We start from the raw sequence: 21,236 nt of genomic DNA on the forward strand, positions 1-21,236 counted from the left end.
GTACAGACCCACAGACAGACACAATTTACCGCGAACACCAGCGTATAGGCTATTGAGGGAGTATTCTCGTCACTCTAATAGATCTTTGTCGTAGAGTAGAAGATGATGATGCAGACGCTCTGGCCATTCTTATCGCAGGTCCCTCTGAGAACATTAATTGTTAAGCCTCATTCCATTTGCTTTTAAGAATGGTGCACGACGTACATTCTAACCGCCAACAAAGACAATAATTATTCATCATTAATCGCAACGTAGGAACGTACTACCAAAGCTGTTAAATATTGAATTGAACCTCACTAATGAAGAAATTATCTGGACAAAGAATTCAATCACATTCTGGAAAAAGCCTGTAAAATCTATCGACAGACAGACAGAATATGGCGCCATAACCCGATCAAACATACCAAGATTGATGGATCATACAGACTCATCACTGTCGCTCTGGGGATACCCCTTCAGGCGCGGGTTTGAGTTTATAAATTTTAGCACAAATTGGACTTGTATATCTTTTAAAAAAACTATCATATATTATAATAAATCAATTCCAATATTATGAGCATATTAAAAGGACCATAGAAAAGAAGACGATTTGACACGAACGTGAAGTTGGCATCAAACGAAATCTTAAATTGTGTTCATCTCTAGTGACAAACTATATTTGTCGAATAATCCGCACTGAATGTCTGAGTCAAACGAAACTAGAGAATTTTAAGTTGATACCGTAAATATCTCATGTTCGTTGATGGTTAAAATGACAATTGTTAAAACAACAATAAACAAAAATTACTTTGACAGAATCGAATATATCGCTGCAAATTCATTCCGCGGGTAGAAAATTTCGATTGCCAACAGAAGCATTGGCCTGCAGTTGACTAGTTTCGAGTGGCTCAACAGCAATTGAAACTCGCATTTTCAACGCAGTTTTTAGAAATTCCCCTTATATGCCTATTTATCAAGAATATATTGAGAGCTATAGTTAACATGTTTATTTTTTTATTATTTTTCTCCTCATGATTCTTTAGGACTTAGGTTATAAATTGCGCGAATAGCCCTATTTTTAACCAACTTCAACAAGGAGGAGTTTCTCAATTCGATCGGTATTTTTTAATGTATGTACACCGATTATGAGATTTATGATCCGATTTACGTAATTCTTCTGTAGTTCGATGCTGAATAGATGCCATTTGGTCCCAAATTTCCCAATTTTATATAGTTTGGCCCATTAGTTTTTTTTATGAAAATTTTTGTATAATTGTTTTTGTGTAGCAGTTTTTAGAAGTTTTCATTCAGGATGATTAAATATTATTATTAACTGACACTAAAAAGTAAAAAAAAAAACCGACTTCAAAATTTGAAAAGTACCAAATAACAAAAAATAAAAATTTAACACACCTCATAGGCTAACCTTTGCCGTACCGCAAAATACTATTATTTGTATGTATACATATTGATAGCTTTGAAGTCGGTGCCTAGCCAAATGTAATATTATATAGAAGGTACCTACACTCGCCACGCGTGACTTTGAGCGGGATGCGCGGCCAGATGTCCTTTTAATAATTACAGTAAGTAAGCTGTTTACAATATTAAGTTTTATTTTATTTAGGGCATGGCACTGACTTAAACCCTATCTATAGGTAGCACGTAGGTATAAATAATAGTATTTTAATAACCTTAACGGTAAAAGGTTTGCATAAGAGGTGTATTAAATTAAATTTTTAGTTATTTGATACTTTTCTGGTTTTGAAGTCGGTTTTTTTTAAACGCAGTTTTTTTGCAACACTAAAACGGTAACATCGACCGCATTGCCTCATAGCAATATATACCTATATTGTTGTGAGGTAATTCCGGGAGGTGCAAGCATATGATAAATATGGATGTTTGTTTCCGAGTCATGGATGTTTATGTGTATTTATGTATGTTTAAGGCATAAAAGGCATTTATTTTCTCAAAATTGATTCCTTTAGAATTCTTTTTGATGTCATTTCTTATACTACTGGATACTACTACCGCTTCGGAAACAAATGGCGCTCTGAGAGAGAAGAAGCGGCGCAAGAAACTCTCCCAGCATTCTTTTTTTTGCGCTCTTTTCAATAAAAATATACAATATTGTACAGTCATTTCTATCGCTATAAAATAATCACAATCTAGTCCCAGGCTGTCCGATCATTTAGATATTCAGCAGTGGAGTTATAGGATTTACGACAGAGCCATTGTTTTTATAAAACATTTATATTTATTAATAGATAATGCCTGAACAGTGGCTGGGACTTTATTGTAGAAGTGTTTACATTTACCCTTAAAGCTATTATGTATCTTATGAAGCCTACTAGAATTAGTTACAAGCAATCCCTTATTTCTAGTGTTATAATAATGAAAATCACTATTAAGAGCAAAAAGGTGACGATTTTTGTGAACATATATTAAATTTTCATAAATGTACTGACAATGAACAGTCATAATATTTATTTCTTTAAATTTTTCTTTGAGAGACTGTCTATAACCAAGCTGATATACAGCACGAACAGCTCTCTTTTGCAGTGCAAACACTATATCAATGTCAGCAGCATGACCCCATAGTAATATACCGTACGTCATGATGCTGTGAAAATAACTAAAGGAAACTAATCTAGCGGTCGCAACATTCGTGTACTCTCTAATCTTTCTAACTGCATATGCCGCAGAGCTGAGTCTATCTGCTAGATGGGTAATATGTGGACCCCACTTTTTATGTAACGTGATACCCAAGAAGACCGTAGTGTCCACAAGTTCCAATCTCTGGTCATTTATAAGTACGTTAGTTTGTACCTCCGCTGTGTTTGGTGTAATGAACCGTAAACACTTTGTTTTTTTTCTGTTTAAGTGCAGATTATTCATCTCAAACCAACGCACTATCTTTGAGAGTGCATTGCTTACCTCGTCATCAATATCCGCACGTCGCTTCATTTTAAAAATAAGTAAAGTATCATCAGCAAACAATACAATCTCATGGCTATCATCTACCACAAACGGTAGATCGTTAATATATATAAGAAACAAGAAAGGACCGAGAATAGAACCCTGTGGAACACCTATTCCCACAGGTTTACCCGAAGACCGTTTGCCATTTACATCGACTATCTGAACTCTTTCGCTTAAATATGATTTTAACAGATTTAGGGCTCTATTTTTCACTCCATAATGCTTTAGTTTTAGGAGTAAAGTTTCATGGTGGACGCAGTCAAATGCTTTTGACAAATCACAAAAAATGCCCAATGCATCCTGTGACTCTTCCCAGGCGTCAAAGATGTGCTCAATGAGTCTAGTACCCGCATTAATTGTTGATAAGCCCCTAGTGAAACCAAACTGATTTTTGTTCATTAATTTACAAAAATGCATTTATAGCTGTTGAAGCAAAAGTTTTTCAAAATTTTACTAAAAACAGGCAGCACTGAAATAGGTCGGAAATTAGCAGGGTCAAAAGAAATGCCCGATTTAAACAAAGGTATAACTTTGCTGTATTTCATGAGGTCAGGGAACACACCCTCATCTATGCATTCATTAAATATTATTGCTAATTCAGGTGCTATAATGTCAAGTATGTATTTTACAATATTAGTCGAATGGCCCCATAGGTCTTTTGTATTTTTTAGGTTAATTAATTTGAAGATTTTTATTATATCGCTACCTGTAACATACTTAAATTTCAAATCAGTGGAAGATACTGGTGCGTGTAATTTAAGCATATCATATGCTGCTTTTGGCGAAGAGTTAAGGTCTTTGGTCGTGACAATCGGGATTTCGGAGAAGTATTTATCAAATTCATTTGCAATTTCTATTTCCGAATTTATAACGCGATTATTAATATTTAAACAAATAGAGGTGTTACGGCAATTCGATTTACCAGTTTCATTGTTAATTACACTCCAAGTCGCTTTTACTTTATTATTGCTGTTTTTAATTTTATCTGCAATGAAACGTGTTTTCGCTTCATGACAAACTACTTTAAAGAGCTTGGAGAATTTTTTACATGTATTTTAAATTCTTCACTATTATTGTAATGTTTGTCATAATAAAGGTCATATAAGCGTTTACGACTTTTGTGGATACCCATTGTTGCCCAATCATTAAAACTATGTTTGTTGTTTACTGTCACCATTACTGGAGTAAAAATCCTGTCAAATTCCTCACAGAAGGAATTGAAGACTAAGTTATAGTGAAAATTAGCAGTTTCACCACAGTGTAAAAATGGTATCGTATTTACCAAATTATTTCTAAACCTCTCAAGACGGCTACCCGTAACTGGTATAATCGTCACATTTTTTGGTCTGACATTGTCCAATCATGTATTTACTTTTATAAGTTGCCCACTATGGTCGGACTGAAGATTATTAATTATGAGTTTACTAGTAATAGTAACATCTGTAAAAATATTATCTAAATAGGTTGCTGTTGTAGAAGTGATTCTAGTAGGTTCCCAAAATACATTGAAAAAATTAAAACTTTGAAATAAATTTTTAAGGCTAGTACAATTGGCCGAAGGTTCAAGCAAGTTTATATTAAAATCCCCACACACTATTATTGACTTGCTAGTTTTGCTAAATTTTGATAGTACCTCCTCCTATTTTTACATTTTAATCTATTATTAATAATAATTAGGGAACCTTCATGTATTGCCCTACTTCTACAAAACGAACTGACTACTTTATGTTCTCTAAAACTAAACTGGAGCTGATGACTCTTACGCCAACTAAGTCTTAACTAAGTATGTTGTATTAAATATATCGTTGTCTTGCAACCCATTATTTCGAGTGCATATTGGGTAGGTCTGAGAATCGGACAACATTTATTTTTCATCCCAATAAATGTTAAGGGTGATCCACACGATTTTTTTTTAATTTTTTTTGACATTTTTTTTTAATTACATTTTTTATGAGTCAGCATTAAAAAATACATATAACTTCACCCATCTACGATCAACAGTTACTTTTGTATCGCGATTTTAATATCGGCAATACAACGTTTCCTGGGTCAGCTAGTAGGTACTATAAAAATTACTAGTACACTGGTTGCGCCGTATCTATGTCCGACGTACATTAACCGCGATTGCTGGAGAACTAAGTTTGTCAGCCAATCCGTCAATATCCCATTGTTATTTGGAATAAACATATCTATGTATATAAAAATTAATGCCTGTTCGTTAGTCTCGCTAAAACTCGAGAACGGCTGGACCGATTTGGCTAATTTTGGTCTTGAATTATTTGTGGAAGTCCAGAGAAAGTTTAAAACGTGAATAAATATGAAAAAGCTCGGAATTAAATAAAAACAACAATTTTGTTTATCCTTTGATATGTCCCCCGTCGTTCAGAAAATATCGTAGGTAATTAAAAGGTCTACAACATTTGTTTTTATGCTTTGTTCACATAACCTCAAAATTTATGTGAAAAATTCAAATAACCAAGTTCTTGGATTTTTATCTTTATCTTTTACAAAATAACTTTATCTCCACAAAATTTAGCGAAAAGTTACCCTTTAATATCCCTAATATACTATATTTTTTTACATAGGCAACGTCACAGCCACTTCTAACTATTAAAATTATTTATATTATCTGTCTGTTACTAACAAGGAACATTAATTGGTATAACAACTTCTATAAGTTTTTTATCGTATAAATAATGATGGAAAACTGTTTAAGCGTCCGTCTGCACTTAGTAATGGTGCGTACAAAGGGTTCTCTCATTGTCTTTAATGAGATGACCTGTTTTATCACTACACAGATCACGAACACTAGATGTGGATAAAAAAGCATACTGAGAATAGAGAAATCATCTAAAGTGAATACTTTTTTACGCATGCTTAGCACCTTAGATTAAGGAATGGTCTCCACAGAGCTACAACTAGATACTGCACTACCTAAGAACAATAGCTTTTTTATTACGACAACTATTAGATGCTTGTGTGCGTGGCATCTTGACACTCAATGGCATCTTTCAAATTTTGTAACATACTCTTCGTGTTATTTTAGATTGAAATTAATAAAATACAAAATACTTACAGGTGATAATGTGATCCCAGTGTCGTTCTTATTTCTTGTAGTATTGTTTTTACAAAGTCTTACTACGCATTTTAGTTTCAATTATTAGCAAAGTTTAACAGAACATGTGGCACGTCAACGTCATACATTATTCGAGACTGGCTCGATTACGCCCACTTGGGCGTAGTATTCGTTGCCACACTTTGCGACTACTCCTGCGGTATGTAGATGGAGCGCTGCGGAGACCAATCCTTAATCTAAGATAATAACGTTATAAGTAAATAAAAATGATATTGGCATGGTAACACGTGTTTTAATAAATACCAAATATCTTCTTCAACAATAATAGTGGCCACATAGTTCGAGCTGATATTTAGATGCACTAGAGTAGAGACTAGAGATAATATAATTATTACTGGAACATACAATAATTATTATTACTGGAACGATTCTAACGGAACGCTAGAGTGTGGGTCGGCTTAAAGTATCGCTTGAAAGCCAAGCCAACTTTCTGTCTCTTTTCTAGACGACGGCAGGACGGTCAATTGCTCAAAATTTCAAATCCTAGCATTTCAATAAAAAGCAACGCACTAAGGCAAATATTGCCGAAGAGCAGTTTTAACGAAAGGCCGGCAACGCTCTTGTGATTCCTCTGGTGTTGCAAGAGAATGTGGGCGGCGGTGATCACTTAACACTAGGTGACCCGTACGCTCATTTGTCCTCCTATTCCATAAATGATGATTCCATGATGAATATAGTTTTCTTAGTGTAAAACACTAAATTTTTTTTACACGAAAATTTGTGTATACTGGACTGTATACACAAATTTACGTAACTGATCAACGTTCTTTCAGCACCATTATGTGACCTTTCTAATTGCAAGAGTGGTTCTCGATAGAAGAGAAAAGCTTTTTCTCGTACTGGTCGACAATCTCCCAAAAGAGACTGTTTGGTTTATGGTTATGGCATCTCCAGTAATATTGTCAATATATGTTGGTAACAACATCTATGATATGCAGAAATAATGGTACATAGCCTTATCGCATAGCAGCGTTCACTGGCTTAGGGTCCAGGCAACAATCTTTGATAACGAGCTGTTGTATGCTGAGCTCAATGAGAAAGCTAGTGATCTCCTTGCAGAATCTCTCAAGAAGTCCAAAGGAAAAAGTTCTGAGATAATTGCCGTGTTCTATAGTAATTCGAAGCAGCTGTAGCCAATATTGCCGATCAATTATTTATCCTCTAGGCATTCTAAGAGCTGGGATTTCAAGATTCACTCCATTATTTTATAGAGAAAGGATTATATCATTATTATATAGATATATAATAGACTGATGGTAATTGATACGGCCTGCCCATTACAATGCAATGCCGCTAAGAATTATTGAAAAATCCAAAATACTAAGCGGAATACAATTGCGCTCATCACTTTGAGACTTAAGATGTTAAGTCTCATTTCCCCAGTAATTTCACCAGGTGCGTCGCCTTTCAGACCGAAACACAATAATGCGTACACATTACTGCTTCAAGGCAGAAAAAGGTGTCACTGTGGTACCCATAATCTAGCCGACATCCTGCGCAAAGGAGCCTCCCACTTCCAAAACGACAGTGATTTTTACATCGAAAAAGGGTTATTCATTATATTATTTTTCTTAATTTGAAAGAACGTATATAAAATGTGGCTTATCTAGTTAATACCACATCCATGTCACATCGTTTGCTTTTAGCCCGAGCTGTATTACACTTAGCGACAGATCGGCATTACGCAAGCTTTTTAAAATTTCATCGCCTTTTATCATGCTTATGTGAAATATTGTGTCGATGTGATAAAGGGGAATTGCTGCAGTGTTTCTGCTAGATAACTTTATACCTGTTTAAATCGGCACATAAGCGGATTTTCTAAAAACTGCGTTGAAAATGCGAGTTTCAATTCCTGTTGAGCCACCCGAAACTAGTTTACTGCTGCCCATTGCTACTGTAACTTTTGTTTTTTGTTGTTTTAACAATTGTCAGTTTAACTAGCGAAGCTGAGATATTTACGGTATCAACTTAAAATTCTCTAGTTTCGTTTGACTCAGACATTCAGTGCGGATTATTCGACAAATATAGTTTGTCACTAGAGATGAACACGATTTAAGATTTCGTTTGATGCCAACTTCACATTCGTGTCAAATCGTCTTGTTTTCTATGGTCCTATTAATATGCTCATAATATTGGCATAGATAGTCTAAGTTGTGGAAATCCCATTCAACAGGTAAGACTGCATCTGGTGATAAGTGACCACTTAATATTATTGTGCTGATGAGTATTTGGCAGATTTCTAAAACATTAAAAGATTAATGTTGCAAACAAATTTATTTTTTATTTATTTATTAATAGTACATAAAACTCTCCACTCTAATTAGTGTTGGTCTTTGATTCCCTAATTCAAGATACAGACTACTGACGACGTCCATACTTTCCGGTCTTTTTGTTGCATTTGTACTACAGAGTGAGTACCACGGGATTTCATGTAGCCTAAAACAACCCTCCCTAAAATTGTTAGGATGCTTTATGAAGCTGGAATCATCCATGGGTTATGCAGCTCGATCCAGTGGTTAGTACCGGCTTTAAGCAAGTGTTCGGCTAGCGTGAATTTTTTAGGATCGTTGCGATAATGTGTCCCTTAACGTGTTGAGAAATAGCCCTTTTTGTTTTTCCGATATAGGAGCTTCCGCAGCTGCAGTTAATTTATAGATCTCGGGGCACTGGTATGGAATACTGTCTTTTGGCGAACGTACGTAGGCGTACACTTTTTTGAGGGGTTGAAAAAAAAGTATCTTATGATATCCGGTGTCCTCCTAATTGACAACCATCGTCCTAATCATCAACTAACACTATTTCAGTTTACCCAGTTCAGATAATATACCCAGAACAGGTTGGCTGCATAAAATCGCTACATAGCCATAAGGCCGCTTATAGTTTTTTATGTATAATTGAATTATGTTAATATTTAATTATTTTGTGGTGAGCATTAAAGATATATTTCATTTCGTTTCATTTCATTTTAACTGTTGCCTCTCAAGATATTCTTGATAGCCATAATGTTGGCACAATAGTGGATTTTCTAGAAACTGTGTTTAATAATTAATAATTTTACCACCACCAAAGACACCAGTTATAACACAGAATTCAGTCATGTTCCTTTTATTTGGACAACGCAAAACGAATTCAATAACTTATATTATAAGCGGGAACAATACACAAAAAATACGCGAGTCTTCACAAGTATATTAGTTCTTACTCAAAGATGTCAACACTCATACAAGATAAACACGAGGGCGGCAGAGCGGTATTCTCGATTAGTTAAACCTGGTTTATTATAGACTTTGGAATATTTAGACATGCGGACTTTCATCTATTGACTGCACACGGTCTTTGAGATGCCTAATCTGTGTGAAATCTTTCTTATACATATTTATTAACACCTATTTCTGTCGTGAAGCAGTAATGTGTAAACATTACTGTGTTTCGGTCTGAAGGGCGCCGTAGCTAGTGAAATTACTGGGCAAATGAGACTTAACATCTTATGTTTCAAGATGACGAGCGCAATTGCGGTGGTCCTCAGTATTTTGGGGTTTTTTGGGTAGGGCGTATCAATTACCATCAGCTGAACGTCCTGCTCGTCTCGTCCTTTATTTTCATAAAAAAATAACAGGATATAGAAAGATATATGAATAATTTACAAACATTTATGAGTATGAAAGCTTGAAATTGGCATTTTTTTTGTAAATATGACTGTAACTTTCCCTAATTACATATAAAATCAAATAAATAGATATTTCTTCGCATATATTTTTGAATATATATAAACTCATATTCATTTATTATATTCTTTTTATGTCCCGGGGAAGCATAGGGCAAAATTATAAAATTATAGTTATATTCGCACTTTTCGAGAAGTGTACTATAGAGTCTAAAGCTTCAAATGTCTACACATTTGGGACTCGAATGTAAACAGGTAGGTAGTGTGTTTACTGTTTATACAACACTCAACCACGGTGGTCCTGTGACAATGAGTGTATTGACGCTGTTCTTAGGTGACTTGGGTAACATGAGTAGCTAAGATAAATGAGCTTTTATGATTTAAACACCTACCGAAACATCTAATATTATCATTAATACTGATAATATTACTAATCTATGTCATAACGGATATTATATTAATATCTATATATCTCTATCTATCTTACTAACGGTAGATTCGATCAGTTTTTACTCGAGAGTAACTACTCTATTCTAAGATAAAGCAGATTTTGCATTTTCATCATCATCATCATCATCAGCCGGAAGACGTCCACTGCTGGACAAATGCCTCCCTCGATGATTTCCACTACGATCGGTCCTGCCCTGCCCTCATCCAACGTATTCCGGCGATCGCGACCAGATCGTCGGTCCATCTTGTGGGGGGCCTACCAACACTGCATCTTCAGGTACGTGGTCGCCATTCGAGGACTTTTCTGCCGCAACGGCCATCTGTCCGTCGAACTATGTGCCCTGCCCACTGCCACTTCAGTTTCGCAATCATTTGGACTATGTCGGTAACTTTGGTTCTCCTACGGATCTCCTCATTTCTGAATCGAACTCGCAGGGAAACTCCCTCTCCATTGCCCTCTGAGCAACCGTGAGCTTTCTCATATTATCATTTCGCATTTTACCAACCACCAACCTAAGAATAATATAACTATAAGCGAGTAAATATTTACACGGACGATTTTTGCGGTATAAAAGGTTAACAGTTAAGACTAACAGTTGTCAGATCAGAGATGTCACTTGTCACCTAGAAGACGAATAAAAATAAACAAGCTGTCAACATTTGACACTTCACACCATTATCCTAAAAAGTTGAATTGTTATGGCATTTCATGTCAAAATGGATTTTTATCGGCTTATACATTCGTTCACTCTTCGTTCATCGTTCGCTTTTAATCCATGGGATAATAATACCCGAGATAGTTTACTCCGTCAGTACATTCGCAAAATGGAAATGACAATATCCAAGGGACATATTCAAGGAGTAAAATTATCCTCGTATAGTTATCCTAACAACGTGTTTGGTTGAATCCGCCCTTAATACTATTATGGTGAAAGTTTGTAAGTTTGGATGTTTGGATTTTTGTTGCTCTTTCACAGCAAAACGGCTGTACCGAACTGGCTAAAAGTTGCAATGGTGATGGCTTGTACCATGGATTAGGACATGGGCTATATTTTTTTGCAGCCCTCATATACTATTACAACTACTACAGATATCAAAAATCCATCTATATAGATAGTTTTCTACGTCTAGACACTAGTACAGACTATGACAGCTGTGAAAACGTCGAAAAAAATTGAGTTTAGAGATACCCTCTATTTAAAGCAATGCACGCACATTAACATAAAGTGTCATACAAATCGCGAGTGTAAGACGTAGCTTGTCACGCATACTAAAGTATTAAACCTGTTTTTATCGGTTGTCTAACTGCAAGAGACTCTTTCTAGATGTTTAAATTATCTATGTAAAAAACTTTAAACTTTAAATTGAAACGAGAAATTTCAAAAATTTTGATATTAAACACTTCCATACAAATAGTATGAGATTAAATATAATTATCTCATAAGTATCTCTACATTATGTTTTGAATTTATACTTTTTTTGGCGAAATTATCTATACACCGACACACCGAACTACAACCAATGGAAGGGAATTAAATAAATTTCATTATGTATAAATTGAAAAATAAAAATAAATAAATTTCTTTAAAATTGTATCGAGATAATTGAGATATAATAAATAATATTTAGTTTAATGTTATTCAACTAAATTGTGCAGTAAAATATTATAATTGATTCTATTTATTACCTTATTTACTACAATATTGTTTTTACTGCAAACTTAAAATAGCACGAGGAATATTTCTTAATGATTTTTGTTTTGTTTTGCCAAAGTATAATAATTACTAAATTTTCCAGTGGGAGGCTCCTTTGCACAGGAAGCCGGCTAGATTATGGGTACCACAACGGCGCCTATTTCTGCCGTGAAGCAGTAATGTGTAAGCATTACTGTGTTTCGGACTAAAGGGTGCCGTAGCTAGTGAAATTACTGGGCAAAAGAGACTTAACATCTTATGTCTCAAGGTGACGAGCGTAATCGTAGTGCCGCTCAGAAATTTTGGCTTTTTCAAGAACCCTGACCGGCACTGCATTGTAATGGGCAGGCCGTATCAATTACCATCAGCTGAATGTCCTGCTCGTCTCGTCCCTTTTTTCATAAAAAAAAAATTGGATCCATCAACCTTTAGACCTTGAATTCATTGTTTGTGTAATCAAATCCAACAAATATAATGATTTGTTAACTAGAACAGGTCGACCTGGCACCACAAGCAGCACCCGAGTTGACGCATGGACCAGCCATAATTCGAGCATCATTATAAGCATCGACGACCCATTTAGCCCATTGATTAGTGGCCCTGACGACTGACTACTGGAGGAGGTCCCAGTTTTGAATCCGGTAGGTGCAATCATTTAAATGATGAATATGTTTGTTTGTTTCAGAGTCATGGATGTTTATATGTATTTTTGTATGTTTAAGTACCTAAGTATATTGTATTAAATATATCGTTGTCTTGTACCCAGGCTATGCCTAGTTTGGTGTGTTAATAATCAATATTATTATATTTATTATTATTATAAGTCCCGTCACGCACGTTGTATATTGTATAAAGTACATAAAACTATTCCTTATAATAGTACATTGCTAAATAAGAGAATTAAACACACTGTTGCTCATGTACCTCACACCAAAACATCGTTTGCAAGTATACAGTATGAAAAACGTGCGGCCTTACTGTATAATAATATAAATAAACTAAACAATATACATGAAAAATCATACTATGAATGCAAGAAAATAATAATTGAGTGGATAAGGTCATTTAATTATGATGACACAGAAAACCTATTTATAGTTAGGTACTAAATCTTTAAGTTTTTTTTTCAAACTAACACACACACAGCGGATTAAATTTAGATTACAAATAAATAAATTTTTAGTATGTTATTATTGTTAGTAGATTTCTTTCCCTTAGTTAATTAACTTGTTTATTATTACACCTTATTATTATGTTTTTTGCTATGGAAGAGCGGGGCCTCCTACTACAGGCAACTCTTTGCTTAAAAGGAGACCCCAACACTGATTGTATTTTGTTGTAATAAATAAATATTTGTTTGATGTATTTGTTTGTCAACAAGTTGTTATAAGGAAGAAGAGGAGAAACGAACATACGGGTTACCTGATTGTAATAAAATGTAGGGAATCACAGGAGCATTGCCGACCTTATAAAGCGTCGAAAAAACGTACATATGGATTCGAAAACTGAAAACACATTGGTGTGTTGAGTGGCGGGCGAGCATCGAACCGGGAGCTTCATGGTGAAAGTCAACGGTTCTTCAATCTATTGCGACAGCGACGCTTTTAATTTTAAGGCGACACTAAATGCCAGCCACCTTGAGCGATATGAGTTCACGGCTGCCGGCCCGCCATCTGTGTAACAAAGCCAATATTTTCAAAATTTCTGGGTGGAAAACAGTTTATATGCTTACAATCCTCGTTATTCACTACTAATCTGAATAAATGAACCTACACAAAAAAGTACAAGCTATAAGAATAACTTTTCTGAGAGAAGTACCAAAAAAATGCTTCACGCCATGCCAAAAAACTTGTTTAACTTCAAAGAAAAGTGGTAGTTCAAAAAGGATCGGCAGTGTTAACTATAACCAACAGCAAGCATTAGCAACCTACAAATAAGACTTAAGGGTATGTGTAACAGGACTAAGTAGTGTTCATAGCTCGAAATGCTATACTTTCACCACAAAACTTGTCTAAAACACCATATTTGCGTGTTTTCTGCTTACTCTTCGCCTTAAATAAAAATATTAAAAAACGGCCAATTGCGAGTCGGACTCCCCCATGAAGGGTTCCGTAGCAACAAGTAACTTAATATAAAAGTTATATATGATAGAGAAAGAAATATATGATATTAAATTATTTAAATAGAAAAGGCCAAAATGTCTCTCAAAATTATACAGTGCGAATGAGCTCTCATCATTAATATGTATTACAAAAAACTACATACTAGATCTCGTTCAAACCAATTTTCGGAGGATTTTTTTTACATGAATGTATATCATATATTCTTTTTAGTTTAATCATTCTCTTATTTTAGAAGTTACGGGGGGAGGGGGGGGGGACACACATTTTACAGTCTAGAAAAAAATTCTACTAGAAACCTAATATCATTTTTGAAGACCTATCCATAGATATCGGGACCCCACTCATATGGGTTTGATGAAATAAAAAATTTTTTGGGTTTCAGTTCTAAGTATGGGGAACCCCCACAATTTATTATTTATTTTGTGCAAAAATGTTATTGCTGTTCTCAGAATACATCTAAGTACTTACCAAGTTTCAACATTATAGTTCTGGAAAAGTTCTGTGCCATTTCGCTACGGAACCCTAAAAATTGACCTCTAGGAAGATATTGCGTTGTTCCCACAGAAGATTGCATATGTAACCCGTTGTTGTAACTCAATGGCAACCGGGCTAGACAAAACACAAGGTTAATGACGTCATTCATCCAAAAAATGTATCTACGTCAGTGTACAAGACATGCGTGATTTCTTATAGGCCCTAATGAGGCACTAGGGCTTCGCCTTCCATCAGTAACTACCTGTCAAAACATATGTACGAGGTAATATGATAATCCGCTATACAGGGTGTTGCAATTAATATCGTATTGTTTCGTCGATGAGAGGAGAAGTGGTGAACGTAATTCTAATGACGTTTTTAATTAAAAATATGTTTTAAATGTTGTTTATTAAACTTAGATCTGTGATGGATGTACAGAAAATATTGTTTTATCACAATTGAATATTGAATCTACATTTTAAATAATTGCAATAAATTATGAAAGTATCCAAAATTCAAATACAAAAATGATTCTAATAAAATTGTTTATTAAATTCTGCCACGGCTTGGCAGTGGCATTTATTGTTATACTACAATTTCTCCATACTGAAAAATTATTATCTACGATTTTAGGGAATTATGTCTTAGTAGTACCTATTTTCACGTACCAATGTGTATTCTATTTTCAAATTCATATGCATACGCTCATTCGATGCTATTACAATGAAGTAAAAAATCGTGGGGAAACTTGAATTCTCGTCTGGTAGCCTTCACGGGCTTTTAAGCCAGGATTTTCGGTAGAGCGATGTGTGAGGACTCCAACAAATCCACACAGAGTACCTTTATTTATTATTTATTATATTTATTATACGACGCCTCTATATGAAGGGTGAACACTTTTTATGACATTCAGTACCCTTTTTTGAACCTGCCCGTAAATGCGTGGGCATCACTTCCACTTGGATACTTTAAGTAAGATGGCGTCCTGGTACGCGTGAACGTCGCTCCTTCGCGGTTCGCCACTAAGGTGGTCGGAGGGACAAATCATCCACATTCAGGCGCAGGTAGACGACCCTCCACCACGCGGTGAAACGGTCTGAGTGTAAATCGTTCTGCAGGGCCCGTTTCGCCACCTCCTGCTGCGACATAAAGCCCTCACAGAAAGTTGCAACTGACTGCAGTGAAGGCCCGCGCTGCGTCAATCAAACTGGGCAGACTGCCAGAGTATGCTAAGTCAAGTCCATCGTGAGGAAGCATTCACCAACCTTTGCAGAAATAAAGATAGTGTTTGAACTCGGGGCATTTAATGCAAAATATGTGCACAATAAGGCTTAGCATAAAGCGTATAGTAATTTTCAGAAAAACAATTTTTAACTTCATCGCCTTCGAGTTGTATATACATTAATTGCACGTTGCAGCCCCAGTTTGTTAATATCCCCATTGGTTCAAATTATGTAAAATGATTCTATCATTGTCTGCCTGTTTATTTCTGATGTAATAAAAAAGTAGACAATATTAGAGAAAACTCGTCAATTTAAATAATTATGCAAATGAGAATCAGTAAAGTAAAAATATCTACAAGAAAAATATATTTGTACATACACCCTGTATTTTGCGATGTACCGTATCCGGTGGGTTGTATCAAACACGATGCTTTATAGCATGGATTAGGACTATTTAAATTTAAATTAGGAGCTTACTCTTTCTGTAAAAATCTCTTTAACTTTTTTAATGTACCTACGGATATTTTTTTTTTATTTTTTTTGTGAATAGCAGGAGGACAAAGTACTTACACGACACCTGATGTTTAGTGGACAGTCGTATCGTATTGAAACATCACGTAAGGAAGAAGACCTTTTGCTTTGCTTAAACATATACAACATCCTATCACCAGAAATAAGAAATGCCCAATGATAACTTTTCTTCTCACACATAAAATACAGAATAATTATGTACTTTCATTGTTAAATTGTAATTTCTCATGTTGGTGACAATACGTATCAAATAATTTTATTTAAACTGAAATTTAGTCTACAAATTTGTATTACATGGAAAAAGCTTGCTTGTTAATACGAAAAAAAACTTTTTTAATAACATAAACATATGATTAATAAAGAGCACTTCAAAAACTATGCTTAAGTCTCTTTTTTCTTTTCGCTTTTTTCCACTTCAGGTGGGTTCAAGTCTTCTTATATACGGCATTATCGAAAGTTTTGCTTTAAAGAGTTCTTTTTCTTATGGATCTTCGTCATACTGATTCATACCATGTCAAAACAGGTTTTATGCTGGTTACCTCAGAGAGGTTATCAAAATATTCTATTTTGTCATTCCGTTTTGTATTTAATTCTGTTAATTTGTCCTACAATTTCTAAACTTAAGTTTCTAATATTAATTAAAAAGCCTTTTCCATACAATTTAACACAAGATCGCGTGAGTACAATGTTATGGCTTCTTAGGCATGGGAAAGATATCTAAAACGTCGTGCAACTTTTTATCACTAGTGGCAAAAAATGCACCCTCTCGAAGACTTGGGGTGATCTAGGAAGTCCTAGAAAGTTCTAATAAGAATGAAATGAAAACTCTTTATTTCAGTTGGATTAACAAAAAACTTGGACATGACGTCACTCTCAACTATCACCAAGACTCTTCTTAAGCATCACTAGAATCCACAATAAATCAATTGTATTCCTTGTTTCATTCGTATTGTACCCAAAACCAGCCCATGCTTTTTTGTTAGTGTAATAGTCAACTATTCAGAGACATTGATTCAAGTATATCTGGAGGTGGCTCAAGCTATTCAGGACGGGGAAAGAGGTGAAATGCTTTCAATTCTCAGAGCAAATCTGCAGAAGTGGAGTTAATATGAACAAATAAAGTTATGGCAGTAAAGTAAATTGAAACAGTGTCTATTGTTTACTTTAATAATTGTTCTTCTCCTCTCTGCATCAATGTGCTGTATAATGGAAAATACAATAGCACATTCAACAGTCTTGTATCAACAAGATCAGCAAATAATTCCGCCATAACGTTTTGTGTATTCAATTCAATTTCGAATGACAACAGATTGTATTATCATATCTTATGTAAACTCTTTTTTGCAGGGCTCTTTTTTGCTTAAGGAAGTTAAAGTATTCACCTCTTTCCCTGCGCTGAAATGGTTGAGGGACCTCCAAGAGATTGTTTTACTCAGCCAGTCTCTTTTACTTATATAATGCTCTGATAAACTGTGAGTGCTTAAGAGTGGCGTTGAGAGGCTGTAATTGTAAAAGTGTCGGATCTTTTTATGGAGAAATCCCAAGCTTGCCCAGTATATTATATCTGGCGGCGACATGGGACGGGTCGTCCCCTTCCCTAAAATATGGTTGAGGGAGGCGATGGCTGTTGTTGCTCATGCTCGTGAACGGGCGCTGCTTGTGGTGGCAGGATGATCCTGTTGCCGGAGACTCGGTTTCAGATTCTTAAAAGTTATTGTGTGTATATATATGTATGGATATAGACATATTTATTTATTTATAATCGCTCATAAAATGCTCACTGAATACCTTTACTTATTTATGGTGTATGTGGATGATGCAGCTATTGTACTCAATAATTTTTGTATTAATTTACATTTACGTTTTTGACTTACTCGTGTAAGACATTAACTATTTGACGTTTGAGTGTGTCTGTTGCATCATTTTACATTTAACATATTATATTGTAATTTGAAATGATTTATAAATCGATGTACTTAAATGTAAATCTTGATATAAAAGAGTGGCAATGAGTTTCTTGCTACTTCATTCATGATTCATAAGTGTCATTTCCGTGACCTACGTGAGTAAACTGATTTTGATTTGATTTGATATTAGCTTAGCTCTTAGCTTGTATAAATTGATTATCGTCAATCCAGCTGAAAACTACTCTAGATAGTCAGCTTCAGTTGAGAAGAGGCCAGCTAGTATAGTTTTCTGGTCTATGATGGCTCGATAATAATTATTATTAACCAACAACAATTGAAGCGATCAACCAGTAGGTTGATCGTTTCAATGATCATCATGATTCAGTATGACATGAACTAGCAATAACAGAACAACACAGAGCTACGCCTTTAGTAGTCAGTATAATTAGTTTGGCTTCTATAGATGGCATGGTTTGCTTTTCAGCAGTGCGCTGGAGCCATTTTAAGAGATTGTAAGAGATCTGTTATTCATCTTATTTTCAGTATCTCGATATTAGAGGCTGAATAATCGTATATTGCCATTCTCAAGGCACATTCAACATCTTATTTTTTAAAGAAGTTCCTCCCGTGTTTTGTCCTGGTTGAGGAGGATGGATGATAATTATTTTATATTGAAGCATGTGCTTTTCTAAAGAATTGGTCAACGTATATATGTGTATATATCACTGAAACATAATTTAGGGGAGATCTAGAGTAGAGTACATACATTCCGTAACTTTATGGGTTTTCTATGTCGCATAAAATATTACAATAGACAGGTTTTACATACTCAAATATCAATTTGACGTCAGTAAAATGTCACTCAATGCTGTCAAATCTAGGACGGGAGTTTATAAATTAAACAATTAAACATTTCGATAAACTTTACAATAATTTGTTATAAATGTTGTAAATTATATTATTTTACCTATTTTTTTTTGTAATATTGTATAAAGGATAGATACCATGCCCGTTGATTGCCAAAGATCCACCTCAGGTGGCAAGGGTAATTTAGGTAAGTTTATCGAAAGAGATCCACAAATATGTGCCGCAGGCCTACCTTCAGCTCAGCCAGATGATAAAGTACCAGATTCATTACAACATTACCTGCTCAAAGATGAGGTTGATTCGCTTATGGGCGATGCTATAATACCAGAGAAACCACCTCGACCTTTACCACCACTTCGCCATCCAATTCCGCTAGACAAACGAAACAGCGGGCCGTATGGACAAGTTGCAGAACTAATTAATCCTCCAATTAAATCTAAGTTTCAGACTTTAGTTGACGATCTTAAAGACACGCCCTACGCTTCTTACTGGCGAAAACCACTTGGTAAAACCCGAGATTATGTTCCAATGCTACCTGATGGCCTTGATGCGGTTTATACAACATTTGGAAAGAAAACTGAATACCACGGGACGCTGTATGATATAGTGATGCCAAAAGTACCAATGGTTGATAAAACACCACGAATGAAGGAAGCAGGTGTCCAACTTGATCGCGTCTACTGTACACCTGCTTTTAATCCCGATCTTACTTATGGTCACAGAACATTCACGGATAAACGAGGTACTTATGCAAGATGCTGTTTAACTGATGATAGTATAGTTGTGGGTAATGCTTCTAAAACTATTATGAACTCAATTCAGTCTGATTTCATTGAAAAAAATCAATCACGAGTTGGTAAAGTTCTAGCTCCAAACGATAACATACGCAATGTTCCAGAAGGCTATTCATTCGGTATGTTAAAACCGCCGGATAACTTACCGCAATGCTTAACTTATTGTGATTTGAATCCGGATAGAAAACTATACTTGAATTGCTTAAAGCATCTCAATACACTACGAAAAGTATTATCCAAGCGATTTTTACCGAATTTTTTCAATCAATTCTATCTAAATATAAAATACTTTGATTCTGAAAGAAGAGGTTGGTTGCCCAAAGACTTCATCTATGACATGTGTGCCAAGAGATTAATACGTTTTGATCCATCATTGATTGAACCGTTGCTCTCAATGTGGCAAGCATTCGATGGCGCGAACATCGAATATAAAACCTTCGTTCACGTTATAAATTATAGAGAACCTTCACCAGAGCTTCCGAAAGTAAAAGATTTACCAGATGAATGCTTAGACTTTCGCACTACATATAAAGAAATGGTTAAACCTGGCCAAGAAGGAGATAAAAGGAAACTGGCGGGTGTACCTTCTGGAAGATATTTTGATTTAGATTATCCAATAACACCAGAAAAATGTTGTAGAGCGGCCAGAACCTGTTTACCTCAGGAGTCAGATATGAAATCTTGTCTTAATCCAAGTGTTTTGACGTTGTATCATGTTAGTCATAGAGATATGTACGCTAAACGAGAGCCTGGCTTAGTTCGCAAAGTTTTTGAAGCAGCAGGTGATAAACTGTCTGATGAAGAGTTTAACAATATCTGGGAGGATGCAAAGAAACATCATTCTGAAGGTTGGGTCAGCTTTGAAACATTCCGCAGATCTTTAGAAAGTTATAACATGAACAAAAACGATGACAAAAATGCAAAACATCAGTGAACGCATATATTATGTACCTACTTTTAAAATTGCAATAAAAATATTAATTAAAAGTTGTGTCTTATGAAATTTTTGATAGCAAATCTAAAAATTATATTTGAACGTAAACCATCCCTGCTCAACATTGATGATGTTGATAGATATTAATGTTAACCTCAGTATGACATAATATTATATGTGACCTAGTCTTAGGCCATCGTGGGAAGAGTATACCTGGCGGAGAATATTATTATACTATAGTCAGTACTATGGTATTATTGAGGTAAAAAAACACTCCTAGCTATAGTTTGAACTGGCATCGTTTTATATATTCAAAGCTTAATGTCATTTTTCTCACTCACACAGATTTGTATCTGTACCATAAATTTAGAATGCTAGCGTAATAGACAAGGTTACTCTCTTCATTATTGCAAGACTAAATTTAAAATGTTCATGTGTGCTAGTTTTACAGATGTGTTAGTGAATTAGTAAAAAAGCGTGA

At 35.1% G+C, this 21,236-nt stretch overlaps 1 protein-coding gene across 1 annotated transcript; it reads left to right on the forward strand.

Annotated features, from left to right (window-relative positions):
- Positions 1 to 19,116: 19,116 nt before the first annotated feature.
- Positions 19,117 to 20,808, forward strand: LOC126971388 (EF-hand domain-containing family member B-like). The gene is made up of 2 exons (XM_050817698.1): positions 19,117 to 19,214; positions 19,469 to 20,808. The coding sequence occupies exon 2, from the start codon at positions 19,556 to 19,558 to the stop codon at positions 20,753 to 20,755; it is 1,200 nt and encodes a 399-aa protein (XP_050673655.1). The 5' UTR covers positions 19,117 to 19,214; positions 19,469 to 19,555; the 3' UTR covers positions 20,756 to 20,808.
- Positions 20,809 to 21,236: the final 428 nt, after the last annotated feature.

The sequence above is a fragment of the Leptidea sinapis genome, chromosome 23 (assembly GCF_905404315.1).
Source record: "Leptidea sinapis chromosome 23, ilLepSina1.1, whole genome shotgun sequence".
Taxonomy (NCBI): Eukaryota; Metazoa; Arthropoda; class Insecta; order Lepidoptera; family Pieridae; genus Leptidea; species Leptidea sinapis.

Bases quoted from the DNA above. Each gene is read 5' to 3' on its own strand.
- LOC126971388 (XM_050817698.1), top strand. From the start codon at position 19,556: ATGCTACCTGATGGCCTTGATGCGGTTTATACAACATTTGGAAAGAAA.